Here is a 20,074-nt window from a genome sequence, read left to right on the forward strand (position 1 = left end):
CGCAGCCAAACGTTGTTGTCATGCACACTGTTTCTATCAATTCAGTTTATGGAAAAATTAACAATTTTCTTTTAGAAAAAAAAGTTGATGCACTTGTCAGACATTACTCAGCATTAATTATCTGGACGTTATTTTTTATTTTGTCGAAAATGAGATTGAAGATTTAAAAAACACAATTATAAGAATATGCTGGCCTAAAGTTAAAGAGGATATTGGATACAAGTTAATCTGCTACAGCAGACGCTCGACATGACGCTCCTAGGTATTGTTTTCTTTGCTTAATGGGTTACGACGTCATGTGGTACTGAAAGAAAACTCATTCCGGTCATGTGACTCCATGGATGACTAGAAATCGTACTACTTTTTTCAAAAAATTAGATCGCATTCATTTTCGGAAATTCCCAAAAATATTGATCAAAATAAGCATTATCCCAGTTCATATAGTTTAAATGTTATTGTACATTTTTAATAATAGGTGGCGTGGTGTGTGATCCTACCGGTATTTCCGGTGGTTAGCAGAATGGCGAGTTTAGTTGATTTTTTACATCTACAGAAAACTAAGGTAAGTGTTATTATATCAGAAAAGTGGAAACTCGAAAACATTGTTCTGTCATTGCAGTGATTGCGTGTTCCTTTTAAATAAGTAGTATTATTTAACTTGACAGTCGAGTTGTAATTGGAAATCGGGGCCAGTAGGCTTCGTACATACTGGGTGTTCATAGATGTATTTCGCTGAACAGTGAGGTTACTGTGTCGTTGAACTTCTGGTGGTTAGCCAGCTGATAATGATTTTTGAGTAGCCGTTATACTTAACTAAATATTTGTATTATTATATGACACCTCCAACGGATCATCGCGGAGTGCACCGATTTCCAAAACGCTGAATCCATTTTCTAAAGAATTTTATTTTAAATTATCAGAAGGTTACTCCCATTGAAACTTTATTTAAAAATAATTAAAAAAAATCATTACAGTTGTGGATTAGAAAATAATGAAGTTCTAGCGATTATTGTAGCATGATTAAAGCATCCGAAAGATTCAAAGCTGTGTTCAGGAAATTACATGCGTATATTTTATTTTGTAACCTACAGACATTTTTATTCATCTTATATACAAATGTGTTTTTTCACTAAAAACAGTATGGAATCTGAGAACGTGTAAATAATGACATAAGGTTGTACTTTATCATGAGTACTGTAGGTTTCATTGTGCATTGATCCATCTTTCTGCATGTAATATAAAAAGGATGGATTTGGACCTATGAAAAGAAAATGTAAAGATTGCTAGTTTGATTTCCCCATGGAATAAGATTCAAACTGTTTCTATCAATTCGGTTTATGGAAAAATTAACAATTTTCTTTTAGAAAAAAAAGTTGATGCACTTGTTAGACATTACTCAGCATAAATTATCTGGACCTATGTATATATAAGTTTGGATAATAGCCATTCCTAATGATTGTTGTAATTACTAACTTTGTGGGGCATCAAAGCTATTTTGACAGTCATGATAATTGGCATGTCTTCTTTCTTAGAAATTGCAAGGTATATGATCATTAGGGATGGCATTGCTGACCCAGATATCCACAATGAGGAAGCCATCTGTGCTCAGTAGCTCAGAGAATCATCCCTGAATGTTCATTCATTGAACCTTACATTTTTTTATCTAAAAAAATGTACCACAGTTTTAAATTATACAGTCATACCCTTTTATGGCTGAATGAAACTTGTATAAGCACTCAGTTCTCATGAGTATATATCAGGCAATACCTAAATATCTTTTATGTTGATAAAGTAAACTTTATTACCATTATTAGTTATTACAAGAAATTGGATTTTAAATGATCATTAACAAATTGAATGGTATGTTGGCAGAGCTGTGTGAGGAAGAGGGAGTGGAGCTCTTGGATGTATGGCATGTGTTTGAGGGAAGAATGAAATTATACATGTGTGATAGGGTGTGCATTTAAATGGTTTTGGAGTGAGTGTGCTGGAAAAAGTGTTGCTGGATGAAAGTATAGTGTGTAATGTGTGACAGAGATCAGAAAGAAATTTGATAATAACAGTAATATAACTATTACTGTTATTATCAAATTTCATTTCTAATGGAAAAGCAAGAAAAACAATACTATCAGAAAATGCAATTTTCAGAACTACTGAGCAATCCTCAACAGAAAATGCTCTTGTTATCTCGTGATACTAAAATTCTATTTTGCATGAAATCCCAGTTTTTGTCAGAAGAAACATGCTACAATCAAAAAGTAAATTGTTTCACAGAAAAATAAATAAATAAATAACACATTTTCCCTTGTCCTCAACAGCACTGATGTGATATGGGTTACAAATTTCTTCTGTGGGAGATATATATATATAAATAAGATGCCTTAATTATATTCCAAACACTTTTGAACAGTAGATTATTCTCCAAGATGCTTTATTTCTTAATTTGTGAATCACAACACAATCCAACATAATGCAACTGGTTTTCGAAATTTGCCTATTATAAAATTGCTTTTAGTAAATAAGAATACAGTTCACCAATAGTGAAACTTTATTAAATTTTCATAGATGTATGCCATGGACAGGGTTGTACCTGCACTTTTCCCAAGGTGGGTGGGGCTGAGGCATCTGGAGGGCTCCAGAGCCTTTAAATTGTTCCTAATTTTTTGGGGCCCTCAACTAGTGCCTATGCATAAGTACAGCCCTAGCCATGGATTAGAAATTTGCAAAGTAACACTAATAATATGTTATTTTATTACAAAATAGCAAATTAAAAATATATTATGGCAAATTTTACAGAAAATATTAAAACCTTCATATCTAACTTTCATGACATAAAGATACCTTTTTAAGTATGAACAATAACAGGTAATCTATTATTAAAAATTACAACAATTTTAGCTTATCACTATTCCCTGAACAAGCTGAATGTATGTCTACATGGCAGAGTGTAAGAGATTTGTTTGTGGAGAGAATGAACGGGAGATAAGAGAAAGTGTGGATTTGTAGGAAGTCCAATATATTATACCATAAGTCAACAAATGCAAAACAGACTGAAAAGATAAATGATGGCATGAATGAATGAAATGGAAATGAAACAAAAGCAAGTGAAACTGAGGGAGTGAAAGAATGCAAGAATGTAGAAGTGAAGTTTTAGCGATAGGGAGTGAAAGGAGATATGAATGGGGGAAACAGAAGTAAGATGTAGCAGAACGAGAGGTAGCAAGACTATGGAAGTGACACTGAAATTGTCAGAAAGCAATATTTGATGAAATAGTTATTAAAAATGAAAAATGAAATGAGGAATAATATGTGGAGTGATAATAGATGTTTAGTGGAAACTAATGAAAGTGTTCAAAAGATTAGAATGAAAGGAAAAAGGGTAAAAGAGGTGATGTGGTTCCAGGATAGCAGCGTATGGAGATTCCATAGTTAGAGGATTAGTTAATGAAAGTTCATAAGGTCGGCTATCCAGGAGAGAATTAACAAGGCATTGGATATGAGAAGGAAGCGAGCAAGAGAATTAGTAGTGGTCGTGGGGACAAATGATTTAAGTGGACATAAGGATGAATATCAGGAGGTTATTGAGAAGAGTAAAAGATAACAGTATAGTGAGAAAGGTTGGCAGTGTATTACCGAAGTATGATAATGAGTTGAGATGGAGAGCCAGAATCATGAATAGTATGTTAGGATGCTTTGTGAGGAAAGGGGGAGTACAGTTTGTGGATGTATCGCATGTGCTTGAGAGAAGAATGGAATTATACAGGTGTGATGGGTTGCATTTGAATGGTTTTGGAGTAAGTGCACTGGAGAAAGTGCTGCTAGATGGAAGTACAGTGTGTGATGGAAGCAAGAGATCAGAAGTAAGAGATGAAGTAAAAGATAAAGAGAGTGGTATTGAGGGGGTAAGTGCCTGGCAGTGGAAACAGTAGTAGTGTGAGAGACAAAGAAAGAACAGAAATGCCAGAGGAACAGGGAAATGGGGGGGGGGTCTGTATGGACAGGGAGACATGACAAAGGGAGATTAAATGGAGATGGAATATAATATGATATGGGTGGGGAAGAGAGTAAAACTAGGACTCGTGGTGAGTGGTAAAGCTGGTGAAAGTGCTAATCATTACGCAGAATGAATGCTCATTGAGATTAACTGCTAACCCTTTATTGACATGAAACACATAGCAGCACAGAACAAACGGATAAAAAAAAAAGAAATGCATTTACAACTAAACGTCGCCATACTACAGAGCCTGCACACTCCGCACTCTTGCGGAAAGCAAAACTCACTAACTGTTTATCTTTCCTTCTCACCGACACTCCCCTCTGCAAAAACAAATGACGTCAGCCATGCCTCCTCGCCGCCAGTGCACAATTTGAAAAGAATTTACAAGCATTCATTACAAAAGTCCTTACAGCTCCCTTTGGGGGAAGCACATCCATCACAAGAGTGTCGATGTTGCATCTAAAAGAAAACTCAGGGCGAGTAATTGACTCTAAAATACAAGAAATGAGGTGAGAGGTTCATGGTGTGATGCAGCTCCCAAAAAAAACTATATAATCATCAAGAAACTATACAATCATTATTAAGAAAAAAGTCAATAACATTAATTAATTATATCAGTTTTTAATCTGGAAAGGACATCGGCGTTATCATGACGACTACCTTTTCTATATGTAACGGTCATGTTATAACGTTGTAGGGCTAAGCCCATCGGGACAACTTGGCACCATGAAGGGCACTTTTAGATAGGTCAGAGGGTTATGATCTGAAATTATCTGTATTTCAGCACCAAATACCCATGTGTCAAACTTTTTCAACGCTTCCAAGATGCAAAAAGCTTCCCTTTCAATGGTTGACCATTTCATTTGACCAGAATTTAGTTTCTTACTGAAGAAAGCAATGGGCAATTCATTCCCTTGTTCGTTGTTTTGAGCTAAGCATGCCAATTGCTGTTGCTGATGCATCCGTATACAACTGGAACGGTTTGTCGAGATCTGGAGTATGCAAAGATGGCATTTTTATAAGCTCTTCCTTGAGTTCCGTAAATGCTTCATCAGTAGTCCAAGGAATATTGTTTGGGACACTTTTCTGGGTCAGATTTGTCAGCAGTAATAAAATTTGGGAGAATCGTGGTATGTATTCACAGTAGTAGCCAGCTAGCCAGCCCAAGTAGACTTCTTACTTCCTTCTTTGTAGCTGGTTTCGCTAAACCTTTTATAACCTCAACCTTCTCTGGGTCCGGGAAATGTTGACTGGATCCAATCAAATGACCTAAGAATTTTACTTGATTTTTCCCAAATTCACATTTTTCTAGGTTTACCGTTAAACCCACCTCTTTTAATGTTTTGAAGACTTCATCTATATGGATGAGATGTTCAGACCATGTTTTAGAAAATATAGCCAAATTGTCGATATAAGATCGGCAGTATGCCTTATGAGGAGCTAGTGCTTTATCTAATGATTTCTGGAATGTGCTTCCAGCGTTCTTCATTCTAAATGGTAATACGTTCCATTGATAGTGACCAGAATGTGTCACAAATGCAGTGAAGGGCTTTGCTTCCTTTTCCATAGGGATTACCTCACCAATATCCCTTGGTGAGGTCAACTACAGTGATAAATCTTGCTTGTCCTACCTCAAATAATAAATCTCTAGCTATTTTCATTGGATAAGCATCTGGAATAGTAATGCTATTTAGCAGTCTAAAGTCAATGCATAGACTGACACTTCCATGTTTCTTAGCCACACAAACCACGGGATGAGCCCATTCACTGACACTTGGCTCAATGAGGCCCATATCTAACAGCTCTTTGATTTGTCGATCTACTTCCTTTTGTAGAGTGATTGGATCCTATAGGGTTTGAGTCTTTTAGGGGAATAGTTCTCTGTAACTTTGATGGAGTGTCCGTCCACTTTGGCATGACCAGGTTTGGAACTAAAAACATCTACATATTTCCGGAGGATGTCAAAAATGTTCTTGTTTTTGTTCTCCCTTCAAGAGAGCTTTCATATCCTTAAGGTGTTTCTTAATATCATCAACTGATTTATTCATTTTGTCAGCAGGTGCATGGTGGAGTGTTCTGAAATCTTCATCTAGTTCGAAAACTAGACCGACATGATTAATTCTTTGAATATATGGTCGAAGCTTATTTATGTGGAACTCCCTGATACTTCCATCCTCCATCTCAACCTTCGCAGAATGTGGTCTAGTAAGTTGAACGACTGTAGCAGGTCCTGTCCAAGTATTTAGAAGCTTATGAGAGGATGAAGGTAACAATATTAAAACCTTTTCACCAATAATGAAGGATTTTTCTTTGGAACGAAGATTATATCTGAAGGAGCATTGTTCTTGAGACCCTTTGGCATTCTCAGATGCAATTTCATGAGCTTTTCTTAGATTTTCAAGAAGCTCTTGTAAATAATTTTCAATCGAGCGAGAGGCAGCGGTTGGGATGCCTCGTTCACCAGTCCAAATTTCCTTTAACAAAGATAAGGGGCCCGGAGGTAATCTTCCATATACCAACTGGAAAGGTGATAACCCAGTAGTGCTATGTGGTACTTCCCGGTATGCGAATAGAAGATAGGGAAGATGTAAATCCCAGTTTCTTCCATGTTCCTGTATATTCTTATTCATCATCTCTTTTAAAGTTCTGTTGCAACGTTCAACAGCGCCCATACTCTCAGGATGTCCTGGAGTGGAAAAACGTGGAGCTATGCCTAGCAGATCTTCAAAAGCTTGAGTGAATTTAGATGTAAAATTTGTACCTTGGTCGGTACAGATCATTTTAGGAAATCCAGTCTGAGTAAAAATTCTCATCAGAACGTTACATGTAGTTTTAGCACTTATTTCCTTGACAGGTATGGCTTTGGCCCATCTAGTGCATAAATCAACAGCACATATTATGAATCGATGTTCTCTTCCCGATGGAGGTTCTAACGGTGCGATACAATCCACACTCCATACCTCAAACGGAGTTTCTGGTCTGACGATAGGTCGTATGGGGATTCTATCCCTATATGTAGCAGTCCTTCTCATTTGACATTCTTTGCAACTTTTGCAGTATTTTTTCACATCTTGTTTAATGGTAGGCCAAAAAAATGAATGCTTGATTCGCTGACGGGTTTTCTTTTAGCCGAGATGGCCAGCCAGCGGGATTTCATGTGCCATTTTTAAGACATTTTCTCGTTTCACATGCGGTAGCACCACTTGTCTAATATTCTCGCCACAAATATGTTTGTTATGAAGCAGAACCCCATTGTCAAATGCATAAGAATTTTCCTGCCTTTCTGCCCATTCAAAACACCTTCGAAGCGTCTCATCATCCTTTTGAAGTTTGCCGAATTCAAATTTTGTTTTATCTGGTATACACTCATTTTCTGCACATGGTTGAGACTCTATCATACTTACTGCCAATACTGTACTGGTTATTTTCAAAGGCATGTCTTCTTCTTCGTCATCTTCTGGCTGTTTATCACTCAAATCTTTTGATTTCAAAACCAGTGTCTCCCAATGGTGACTACTCTCATGTAGCTCGACACTTTCGACCAGCATTTCATAGGCAGAGGAGCTCAGTAGTAGATCGGTAACCAGTCTTCTTGAGACTGCACAGGTGACTGGAACATTACCATGTAAATTATCATCAATTTTCATTTCAAAATTCCTTAGGGGTGTTGTTTCATTTTCTCCAAAAGCAGAAGATATTTCTATCTTACTTTCTCCATCATGAGGCATATCTGCCACTAAATCTTCACGCACTACCGATATTTGCGCTCCCATATCTATTATTCCATTTAAAACCCTACTTCCACATTTGATTTTGACGACCTTCAAACCATCTACGTTTCGATCAATGTCCACTGATTTGGATACTGGAACGGAAATTTTGGCAGTCAATATACCTGGTTTATCGTCATCCCCAGTGGTAGACGTCTGGACTAGGTTACTGTGTGCTGTAGCAGGAGTACCTTTTGATTGACTATTTTTCATACAATGGCGATATGACCTTCCTCTCTACAAGTAAAACAAGTTGGTTTGTAGGAGATAATGATTATTCTTGAATGTTCGTTCAGGAGGTGGAGTATAAGGTCTAAACTTTTCAGTAACTTTGTCTTTCGGAATAGCTCCGATGACTTCTTTGATGTACTACGAACACTGTCGTGTTCGTCCAGTCTGTCAGCTAACTTGGTTGGAGAAACGAATTTTGCCCAGTCGTCTATGAGATGTTCTCTCACTTCATGTAGTACTTTCTTCTTCAGTTGCCCCATAATAATTAGATCTTTTAACCCTTCGAAATCCTTGATATCAAGGCCACCAATCCACTCTTCGAAATAATTAGTTATTTCATAACAGAAAGCCCTCCAAGATTTTTCAGCAACCTTTTGGTGCATCACACTTTTTTCTGAAATTTTCAGGATTCAGTTAAAATATCTTTAGTAGAATTGTTTTAATATATTCATAATCTTCGCAATTTTCTTCTGGCTCTCTACCAATTAACTGGACAATCTCAAATGGTAACAAAGTCAAGAGACATGATATCCAGTCTTTAACATCTATTTTGGTTCTCTTAGCTTGTCTTTCAAACAGATAGGTATATCACAATGTCATCCTCTTGTAATCTAAGCCTAGGCATTAGCTTAATTAGTTCAAGGCAATATGGTTTATTGTCACTGGATACTGGAGTTGAGGTTGGTTGAACACACGCTTCAATTTCCAGTTTCTTCAACTCGAACTCCATTTGTTCTCTTTTCTGTTGGGCTCCCAATTCATCTTTCCGGCATTGGGCTTCTAGTTCTTCTTTCTGCCGTTGAGCTTCTAGTTCTTCTTTCTTCATCAATTCTTCCTCAAGTCTGGTACTAATAATCATCTCTAACATCCCTTTAACAAATCCTTCTTCATAAAATTTACTTTCCGTAATAATCATTTTAAGATCTATCACTTTCATTTCAATAGTTGGCTTCTCCCAATTCTTCAGCCAATTTACGTAAATCTTCCTTTCTACCTTTGGTTAAATAAGCCATGGTGCTTAACAATAACCCTCTTTACTGATAAAAAAAAAAAATCAATTGCAAAAAAAAAAAAAAAAAAAAAAATTTTTTTTTTTAAATGCCCAAATAGAGATGTATATATTTGGTGATTATGGGACTCATAATTAAATTCAACATATCATTTCTAAACATAGATAAATCTTACAATATTATCAGATAAAACTTCAACTACACAATTTACTACAATTTCAAATACACAAATATATATATATATGTGTGTAGATATATAAAAACAAAAACAAAACAAAAAAAAAAACAGTTTTTCGATTTTACACCACTACTATATAATAACTTAAATCTCAAAACAGAACTATCAAAACAGTATGCAAAAATGAACTATGATAACACTGTCATGTTCTTTCTCGGGAGAGAAATCAAAAGTACTGACTGTTCCAAGATGGAACAAACATGTAAAACAAGACAAAATGGTAAATGCAAAACAGAACAAAATAAATTTAAAATGAAAACAAAAAAAACAACTATTCTGAATTATCTGGGACGAAAATATAGCTTGAACACTGGCGTGTTTTTCTTTTATCTAAACTATTGTGCTACTGTTCCAGGATGGAACAAAACTTGAATACTGATGTATTCTTTCTCTGGTGAGAAATCAAAACTATTACTGTTCCAGGATGGAACCTTCGAACACCTTTTTTTTGTATTAAAACAGATTTGCACCCAAACAATCAAAATAGAACTTTAAAACATGGGAGCATGCATTTACATAACAAATTGCTCTCACCTTGTAGATCCCGTCGACTGCGCCAGTAAAACTCGGACTCATGGTGAGTGGTAAAGCTGGTGAAAGTGCTAATCATTACACAGAATGAATGCTCGCTGAGATTAGCTGCTAACCCTTTATTGACATGAAACACATAGCAGCACAGAACAAACGGATAAAAAAAAAAGAAATACATTCATAACTAAACGTCGCCATACTACGGAGCCCGCACACCCCGCACTCTTCTTGCAGAAAGCAAAACTCACTAACTGTTTATATCTTTCCTTTTCACCGACGCTCCCCTCTGCAAAAACAAATGACGTCGGCCGTGCCTCCTCGCTGCCAGTGCACAATTTGAAGAGAATTCGCAAGCATTCGTTACAAAGAGACTGAGTGGGTATGTGGTGATAAAGGTGATTTGGCAGTGGTGGTGGGGAAATCACAACCAACAAGTGGCTTCGATATTACTGATTATAGACCTAAAAACAAACTTCTGTTTACAAATGTCAGAAGTATCAGAAATAAAGTAGATGAAATGGTTTCACTAATTGAGTTTATTCATTTCAAAATTATTGGAATAAGTGAAACATGGTTGAATGAAGATGATATCCCAACAGGAATAGAAATGGAAGGATACAGTATTTTTCGTGACGATAGAAAGGACAAGAAGGGAGGGGGAGTGCTGCTGATGATAGCAGGGGAATTATGTTCACATAAGGTAGACATGAAAGAGGAGAAATAATGGCACTAGTTATGAGGCAGTGTGGTGGAAGGTGACAGGAAGATATTTAGTTGGATGTTGCTATAAGCCAGGGAATGTGGAGAATGGTAATAAAGAAATGTATAAACAACTTGGATTAGTGAACAAAGGAAGGGTAATTATTATGGATGATTTTTATTATGGCAGTATAGATTGGAATGAAGAGATAACATTTGGGAATAAGGAAAATGAATTTCTTGATTTAAGCATGCCCTCCTTTACAGGCAGCATGTAAAGGAGGGCATGCTTAAATCGAGAGTTTTAGATCTCTTAATTTCATCAGAGGATGCAATTGTGAGTGGGGTTTCGCATTCGCACTTTCACCAGTTGATTGAGAGCGATTATGAAGTGATCACATAGGTTGTGGCTAGCCACATGCACACTTGTGTAAGAAAAAGATATGTGTGAAATTAAAAAAGGCTGGTGAAATTTTATTAAGAGACTTCTGCATATTTAACAGTCTAAAAATCAGCAATACTTTCTTCAGGCATAAAAATATACTTATGTATATTTTTATGGGAAACAAAAGGAACTAATTCATTAATGGATTACATTATTATTAACAACAAACTAAATAATAATATCAAGGATACAAGGGCTTTTAGAGGAAGCGAAATTGATAGTGATCACATGTTAGTTGAAAGCACATTTGAATTCATAAAAAGAACCACATACTTCAAAAGAAAAAAAGATAATGTACCAACATCTAATAAACTGTTTAAAATTCACCTCCTAGAACAGGAGAGTATCAGAAACTTATATAAAAACAGAATAAGAGATAAAATAAAACCAACCACAAACAATATTGAAACTGACTGGAAAAATATAAAGGAAACCATACTAAAAGCAGCAGAAGAAAGTTTAGGATATAAATCAAGGAAGAACAAAAAGTGGCTCAGAGCATGAGGACTTAAAAGAATTAATCAAAAGGAAAAAACAGGTTTATAAAATCCATCTGCAGAGTAAAAACACTGCTGACTATATAGAATATAAGAAACTATGGGCTGAAGTCAGAAAGCTTTCCAGAAGTATACACAGAGAAGACCGGAGTAAATATGTTAAATCATTAGAGCAGAATATCACTGGACCACAAAGAATATGTTTTAAAATTTTCAGGCATCTACAAACAGCAGAAAATGACCAATTAAGAAATAATCTAATTTCCAAAGCGGAACACTATAAAACATGGTGGAATGAAAGACAAGAAATACAAAACTCACAGAATTGAAGATATCAGTACATAGGAAAGTTCAGAAGAAATAGCAATGGAAGAATTAGAAAAATAATTTAAAAACTCAAGAAATAGAAAAGTCCAGGCCTGGATGGAATATACATTTGAACTCTTTAAATGCAGACAATAGCTTAAAAGAAAACCTACGTGAACTCTTCAAAACTCTGGAAATATCAAAAGATCCTGAAAGAATGGGAAACTGGAGCAGTAATAAATATTCACAAAAAAAGGTCCCATGGACAAATGTGGAAATTACAGAGGCATTACTCTCTTAATAATAGCATCTAAACTATATGCAAACATTTTAAAGAACAGACTAATTAAATATATAGAAAATTATTTACAAGAAGAACAGTGTGGTTTTAGAAGGTGGGGGGTGATGCACAGATGCTTTTTCACAATGCAACAAATCATAGAAAAAATAAAATAATTTAATCTGCCCACTTTTCTTCTATTTATTGACTACGAAAAAGCGTATGATAACTTGAACAGAAATCTACTATATGCAAACATTTTAAAGAACAGACTAATTAAATATACAGAAAATTATTTAGAAGAAGAACAGTGTGGTTTTAGAAGAGGGTGAGGATGCACAGATGCCTCTTTCACAAAGCAACAGATCAAAGAAGAAAGAAAAGAATTTAATCTGCCCACTTTTCTTCTATTTATTGACTACGAAAAGGTGTATGATAACTTGAACAGAAATCTACTCTGGAAAATATTACAAGATGATAAAATACCTCCTCAATTAATGCAATAAAAGTCTATACAGAGAAACAAATATTTGCATCAAATTTGCAGATGGAACATTATCAGAACCTATAACTATAAATAAAGGAGCAAGACAAGGTTGTGGCTTATCCCCAATCCTGTTCTGTTTATATAAACAGAATCCTAAAAGAATGGAAAACAACTGTCAAAGATGGAGTTAAACTAACAAATAATATACAGCTAAATACAATACTTTATGCAGATGATCAAGTACTAATTTCAAATTCAGAACATAAAAACTACAAATTGCAACTAACCATCTAAATGAAATAGCAAAAAAATGTAAAATGAAAATCTCTAAAACAAAAGCTATGGCAATGTGTGGAAACACCATTCAAAAAGTTAAATTATGCTTAATAATAAAATAATAGAACAAGTTACAGAATTCAGATACTTGGGAAATATAATCTCGCAATACAATACTGATTCACAATTATAAGCAAGAATACAAAGTTACAATGGAATGAATGGCATAATTAAAAGAAATTTTGGAAAACAAACGACTAAAGAAACTCAAGATTACATAACATGACCTCTAAATGAGGAGAGGTGATATGATTGAGACTTTTAAACTGTTGAGAGGTGGTTACAGGGTTAACGCTGGGGAGTTCTTTTGCTTGGTTGAACAGCGGGAAGGAATGATGACAAGAGGCCATCCCTGGAAGTTTCGAAAGGAAACAGTGAGAAAGAGGGTGAGGAGTGGTTTCTTTGCATGGAGGGTGGTTGAACCGTGGAGTGCATTGCCTGATGGAGTGGTGAGAGTGAGAATGGTCAATGAGTTTAAGGAGTGGTATGATAGACTTTGTGTTTCTTGGGGGGGGGGGGGACCTCCCCTCGATGAGTCTTGACAGACTTTATGTTCTTAGGAAGGACCTCCCACGATGACTACATGGAGGCCTGAATAATAATAATCATCATCATCATCATCAAATTCCTGCCATGTACCCTCAAGGGGTGTAAGGATATGATAAGTACTACATGACAAAAATTACATCATTACTAACTTCCTATCTACAATTTTCCTCCAAATTAGTCTGTTACTCGTCAAGACTCCAACCTTATCAGATCTTATATTTCGATTGTCTAAGGCACTTTGTACCGTATCAATCCACCTATATCTTGGTCTTCCTCTGGGTCGTTTTCCTGCCAACCAAGCAGAGAACACTTGTTTTACTAATCTTTCCTCTCCCATTCTGTTTAAGTGACCATACCACCTGAGATTAGCTCTGCTAACGCATTCCTGGATGTTGACAATGTCAAGTTCTTTCCTAATATCCTCGTTTTTAATATGATATTGCCATTGATGCCATCTGTTCACGCCTATAATCTTTCTCAGGACTCTCATATCTGCGGTCTCTAGTCTTTGGTCAAGTGTTTTACTTCTGCCCCAGCTCTCAGATCCATAAGTTAAAACTGGTTTGAACACTGTCTTGTATACAGCTAATTTAGTGTTCCGACTAATTTCTCAATTATTCCATATGAATTTATTCAATTGACTTCCTACCATACCAGCTTTGCTGATTCTGTTGTCTATTTCTATATTTAATTTACCATCTTCAGTAAAAATCTTGCCTAGGTAGCTGAAATGTTTCACTTGTTCCATAGGTTCTCCATTCACAACACAGTTGACATTTTCAATGATTCTGCCTATTTTCATTGTCTTTGTCTTTTTATTGCTGACCTTCATACCATATCTATTACAACAGTTATTCAATTTATTCAGAGAATCTTGCAGACTTGTAGCGGATTTATTTAGAAGTATAACATCATCCGCATAAAGCAAAGAGCTGACATTAACATCTCCAATTTTGATATCATGTTTAATACCACTTTCCTTCATAATATGATCCATATAGATAATGAATAACAGAGGGGATAATGTACATCCTTGTCTCACACCAGATTTAATTAAACCATCTTCCTGTAATTCCTTCAATTCTAACTGCTGACTTACAACTCAAATAAAGACTAAGTATTGCTTGATATAATGCCCAATTGACACCATATAACTGTAGCGTATTGAATAGCTTTTCTCTTGGCACCTTGCCACATGCCTTTTCCAAATGGACAAATCTTAAATACAGATCTCTGTTATATTCCCATGCTTTCTCGACTATTTGTCATCAAGTGAAGATCTGATCCCAACAGCCTCTATTTGGCCTGAATCCAGCTTGTTCTTCACCAAGCTTTTCTTCCACAATTCTCAACCGTTTCTCAAGTATACTTGCGTAGATCTTGCCAGGAACACTCAGTAGGGAAATACCTCTGTAATTCTCACATTCGGTTTTATTTCGCTTTTTATCTATGGGCACTATGAGAGCTCTACTCCAATCATTAGAAATTTGTCCCTCTGTCCAGGCTTTCTGAACTATGCAGTGCAGCCACTGTAAGACTCTTATACCACCGTACTTCAGCATTTCTGGTCAAATATCATCTACTCCTGCTGCCTTTCCACATTTCAAGCCTTTGATGGCTTTTTCTACTTCAAGTATGGATATGTATTCCTGACTGCATGCCTGGGCAGTGTTTTTTACCACTGTGCTGTCATCACTGCTTGTTTCATTTAGCAGTTTTTCAAAGTAATTACTCCATACTTCAAGGATATCTTTTTCTCCCGTTTTCATGTCACCTTTATCATCTCTAACTCCTTTTACAGCTCTTTCCTCCATTCCTAAGCTTCTTCAACAACCTCCAGAATATTTTGCCAACTTCTTGATATTTATTTTCTATGTTCTTGCCAAAGTCCTCCCATTACTTTTGTTTAGCTAGTTTTACATAGTGTTTAGCATTCTTGCATTTGTCTCTGTATTCTCTAAGAGCACAAGATGACTTATTTGACAGGAACTTTTGATATGCTTTCTTCTTTTCCTTCCTGTGTCCACCAGGGAGTTCTGATTTTTTTTATCCTTGCAGACAACTTCACCACATGCCTCTCTAGCTGAATCAATGTTTTCTTCATAGTTTGCCACTGAATTTCAAAGGTTTCATTCCTGTTCTCAAACTCTTTCATTTTTTCTTCAATAATCTTTGTGTAATCTTTCTTCAATAATCTTCAATAACCTCTGGAATGTCGAGTATGAGGAAAGATTGAAAAGATGTAATTTGCAGAGACTAGTGGAGAGAAGGAAGAGGGGAGATATGATAGAGACCTACAAGTTGGTAAGGGGTTGCTATAGGATCAATGGTGGAGAAGTTCTACAGCGAATAGTGGGAGATCAGGGGAGAACCAGAGGTCATCCCTGGAAACTGTATAAAGAGGGTGTGAGTAGGGGAGTGAGAGGCAGGTTTTTTTCGTGCAGAGTTGTGAATGATTGGAATGCCTTGCCTGAGAGTGTGGTGTCTGCAAGGAGTTTGAATGTGTTTAAGACCCGGTATGATGAGATGTGTGTGAGATAAAAGGACCTCCTAGATGAGTCTTAGACTCCATGAGGTCTTGTTTAATAATAATAATAATAATAATCTTTGTGTAGTTTAGTCTACAGTTCACATCTGAGAGTTGCTCAACTTTTATTCGTTTTAAAACTTTCTTACATATCATTCTTTTCAATATGAAATTCAATTTTATCCTGCTCAAGACTAAATAGTGATCACTTCCAATTTCAAATCCTTTGTACACTCTGGTGACCTGCACCAGGGAGAAAACATCACTATCAACAATAACATAGTCAGTGAGACTTTTCTTATTTCTTGCCTCTTCTCTCCATGTGAATTTGTGCACATTTTTATGTTAGAACATGGTGTTAGTAATAACTAGTCCGTGTCCTGAGCTGTAATCCAACAGATATTTGCCATTATTATTAGCTTTGCTCTTTTCTCCAAATTTTCCCGAAATATTTTTGTGTGTCTGACAATCATTTCCTAGTCTGCTATTTAGATCCCCAAAGGACCAACTTTTCCTTTTTCATTGTGTCAGTTGCCTTTTCTAAACATCAAAAAATTCCTCCACTTCTACCTTAGTAGAACCTTCTGTGGGACCATAGGCACAAATAAGTCTCATTGTCCAGTTCCCCATTCTCATATTTGCCCACATTACTCTAGTTGAGACTGACTGCCATTCAAGAAGATTAGCCCCGTATTTACTGTTGAATACTATGGCTACTCCTTCTTTTCCTTGATTGTCATTGCCTGAGTATAACATTTTGTATTTATTGCTCAGAAAGATCTCACCAGTGTCTTTTTTGTTTCAGTCATCCCTATTATGTCAATCTGGTACTTATCTAATTCCTCAGCTAGCTCCATTTCTTTGCCATTCAGGCTTCTTATGTTGATAGTACCATCTTCAACTCTGGTGATATTGAGTTGGGGGTGTGTTTCAGGGTTTATTCCAGTAGCTGACTTTTCGCTGTTCGTCCTGTTCCCTGGCAAAAATAACGGGAGCCTTGTTTAACCGGGCGATGCCACAGCCAGCGTATAATTTTGTCATGTTGTACCATAATTTTTTATTTTGGTTTAACCAATAAGCATACAATTTGGTCGGCTAAATCCTAAATTACCAGCCCATCCTTGTTTGTTCAGTGTCCAAGTAGATACCCAACAGGGTGCACCATGAGATGGGAGGATTGGACATTAGGTCAGAAGCCCTGGTCGGTTCTCCGCATTCCTTTAAAGGCTATGTGGAGGTCTCCTCTCAGTTATACAGCTTTGACCCTTAGTAATAAATCATCTCTCAAATTTTGAAGTGAAACTTGAATTCTAAAACAAAGAAACAGACAAAGATTGGATGCAGCATAGATGAAGTTTCTAAGACCTCTCCTGGAACTCACTAGGTTAAATAAAAAGAAAAACACAGAAATAAGAGAACGATTAGATACAAAGAAATAGAAGAATATCAGCAAAATTGGCTACACCACATAGAAAGAATGAATCACAATAAGTTCTCCAAATTAGCATATAAACATAAACTCACAGGAAGAAGAGACCACAGATATCCAAGATTAAGTGGAAAGATCAACTTCATCTGCAGAGTAGGAACAGGGCATAAAAAGCTTATACCTGAATTGCTCAGACAACGTCGACGAAAGGCTGGTGATTATGACAAGCTTAGGAGCGCGTGGAACTATAGAATGGAATGTTAGGAGTTGAAATAGTCACATAGAAATACATAACAGCATCAATGTGTGAATGTATTCCAAAGGCCAAAAGACTGAATAAGGTAGGTGTAAAATGGATGAATATGGGGCTTAAGCATGAAATCTGGAAGAAGATACTTTGGAAGCAGTACAAGTTGAATAATGATAATAATCAGTTACATGAAGAGTATAAAAAACAAGGCCAGGGGAGTGACTCAGTAAGGAAAATAAAAGTGGAGTATAAGCAGTAATTGGCAAATTAACAACGAAAAACCGTAGAGTTTTTTAGATATGTGACAAGTAGAAGGAAGAATGATTATGGTAAGATGATATAAATGGATGACAATGGTAGAATGGTAATTGTTGAGGTATCAGCGATCAACTTATAAAGGTGTTTCATCCTGATCAGGGTGAATCATGAGGAACTTAAATGTAGAGGACATAGGAGAGGATGGTTTAATTGTGAGTGAGCAAGCGGTATTTGAGATAATAACCTTGATGTCAATAGGGCAATAGGATTTGATGACATATCACCACACATTTTAAAGGAATGTTCCAGGAAATTGGCAGTAGCACTGCACTGACACACCTGGTTAATAAGAGTCTTACACCAGCACAGGTTCCAAGGGAGTGAAAGAAGGTTAAAGAAGTGTTCCACTGCATAAAAGTGGTGATAAGGCTGTGGCTTCAAATTATAGCCAGTCTGTATATCTGGAGTTGTGGTGAACATGAAAGAGGGAAATAATGGCAATGGTTATGATATTGTGATGGGTTTAACTAGTGATGAAGGTACTAGAGAGATTGGTGAGAAATAAGATACAGAAATGGGTTGATAACAGCAGTATTCTCTGTGGTTAAAAGTATGGGTTTGTTAAAGGGAAATTATGTTTTAGTAACTTCTTGGTTAAGGGAAATGCATATACAGTTGTGTACTTAGATTTTGCAAAAACTTTTGATATTCAACAAGCTATTAAATAAATTGAAACAGATGGGATTGGATAATAAATTTCTGATTTGGATCTGTGACTAGCTGTCAAATATCAGAAAGTTGTGTGTGGGGGTGCAGTATCTTGAAAGAGGAAGGTCACTAGTGGTGTGCTGCAGGGATCAGTTTTGAGACCATTGTTGTTCAGTTTGTATATTAGTGATATTGCGATGGGTTTTAACTAGTGATGTGCAGTGATGATGCAAAATTGGGGAGAGCTATGTAGAGTCAAGTAGATGTAATGGAGGACTTGAATAGATTGCATGAATGACCAGGTAAGTGGAACTTTCAGTTCAATGTTGCAGTGTAAGATTTTGAAATTTGGTAAGCAACAATGGGATGCAAAGTATACACTTGGTAGGGAAACTTTTAAAGGAAGTAAGAGAGATGGAGTGGTGGCAGGCACGGACCTGAAATTCAGGGGCCACATTGCACAAGTTGTAAAGACATCACATTGGATAATGGCAATGATGCAGATGAGCAGATGACCCTGATATGCAGAAATAAAGAAGTTATGATGCTATTGTATAAATTGATGTGCACAGATTTGGTCATTGGGTTTTCATGGTGATGAGGATATGTTAGAAAGGGTCCCAAAACGATTCACAAATGTGGTCAGTGCTCTTTGGAATGTGGAATGCGAGGACAGATTGAGTGTAAATTGCAAAGCCTCATGAATAGGAGGAAGGGGGGGGATATGATTGAAACATGTAAGCTTGTCAGGGGTTGTTATCAGGTTGACATGGAAGAGATTTTTCATAGAATGGGGGGAGGGGTGGGTTAGAAGAAGCCATTGCTGGAAATTGTATATGGAGGGTGTGAGCAGAGGAGTGAGGAGCATGTTCTTTCCATTGTGAGTGGAATGCATTTCCTGAGTATGTTGTGAATGTAGACACATTAATCAGTTTAAGGCATGGTTGGATGAGCATTGTGCAGTAGTGTGTACCTCCCACTTTTAGTCTCTGATTCTATGAATGTCTGATGTTAATAATAATACTCTGAAATAATAGAAAGTAGTGGTTGGAATAATCAAATAGTATGGATATAAATAAGAGAATAATTAGTTCATTTCATTTCTCAATGGATAAAATGAAGTTATTGATTTCAAATACTGAGATGTGAAGTACAAACTGCAAAATGTATGAAATACTAAAATATAAAAAGAGTAGATATTGTGTGTATTTGTTGGGGGATTGATTGGAATACTTCAAAGCAAACATAAAATTTAAAACAATTCCATCTAGGACATATTTCGGATAATTTCATCTGTATTTTACAACGGTTAAGAAACAACTTATTATTATTGAAAGGCGCACTTTACAAGTAACAGCAACAATAATTTGCTTTGTTTTCAACATTTTTCAAGTCAAGAGGTCCTACAGGTTGCAACTCTGCTACAGTTATTGTCATTCTTATAATTAAATCAGATGTTTAGTTGGCAAAAATAGCAAGAAAATATGCACTTGCTTTTCCAAAAACTAAGAAAGAACATTATAAAT

At 36.2% G+C, this 20,074-nt stretch overlaps 1 protein-coding gene across 1 annotated transcript in view; it reads left to right on the forward strand.

The window, feature by feature from the left end:
• Positions 1-503: 503 nt before the first annotated feature.
• The window catches only part of Mob3 (MOB kinase activator 3), a 150,422-nt gene continuing 130,851 nt past the window's right edge, over positions 504-20,074 (forward strand). Inside the window, exon 1 of the mRNA XM_090413795.1 lies at positions 504-562. Within this exon, the coding sequence (XP_090269921.1) occupies positions 521-562 (42 nt within the window). The 5' untranslated portion in view covers positions 504-520. The remainder of the gene's footprint in view (positions 563-20,074) is intronic.

The sequence above is a fragment of the Typopeltis vanoorti genome, chromosome 24, assembly GCF_054136105.1.
Source record: "Typopeltis vanoorti isolate ZY-2024b chromosome 24, IOZ_Tvanoo_1.0, whole genome shotgun sequence".
Classification (NCBI taxonomy): domain Eukaryota; kingdom Metazoa; phylum Arthropoda; class Arachnida; order Uropygi; family Thelyphonidae; genus Typopeltis; species Typopeltis vanoorti.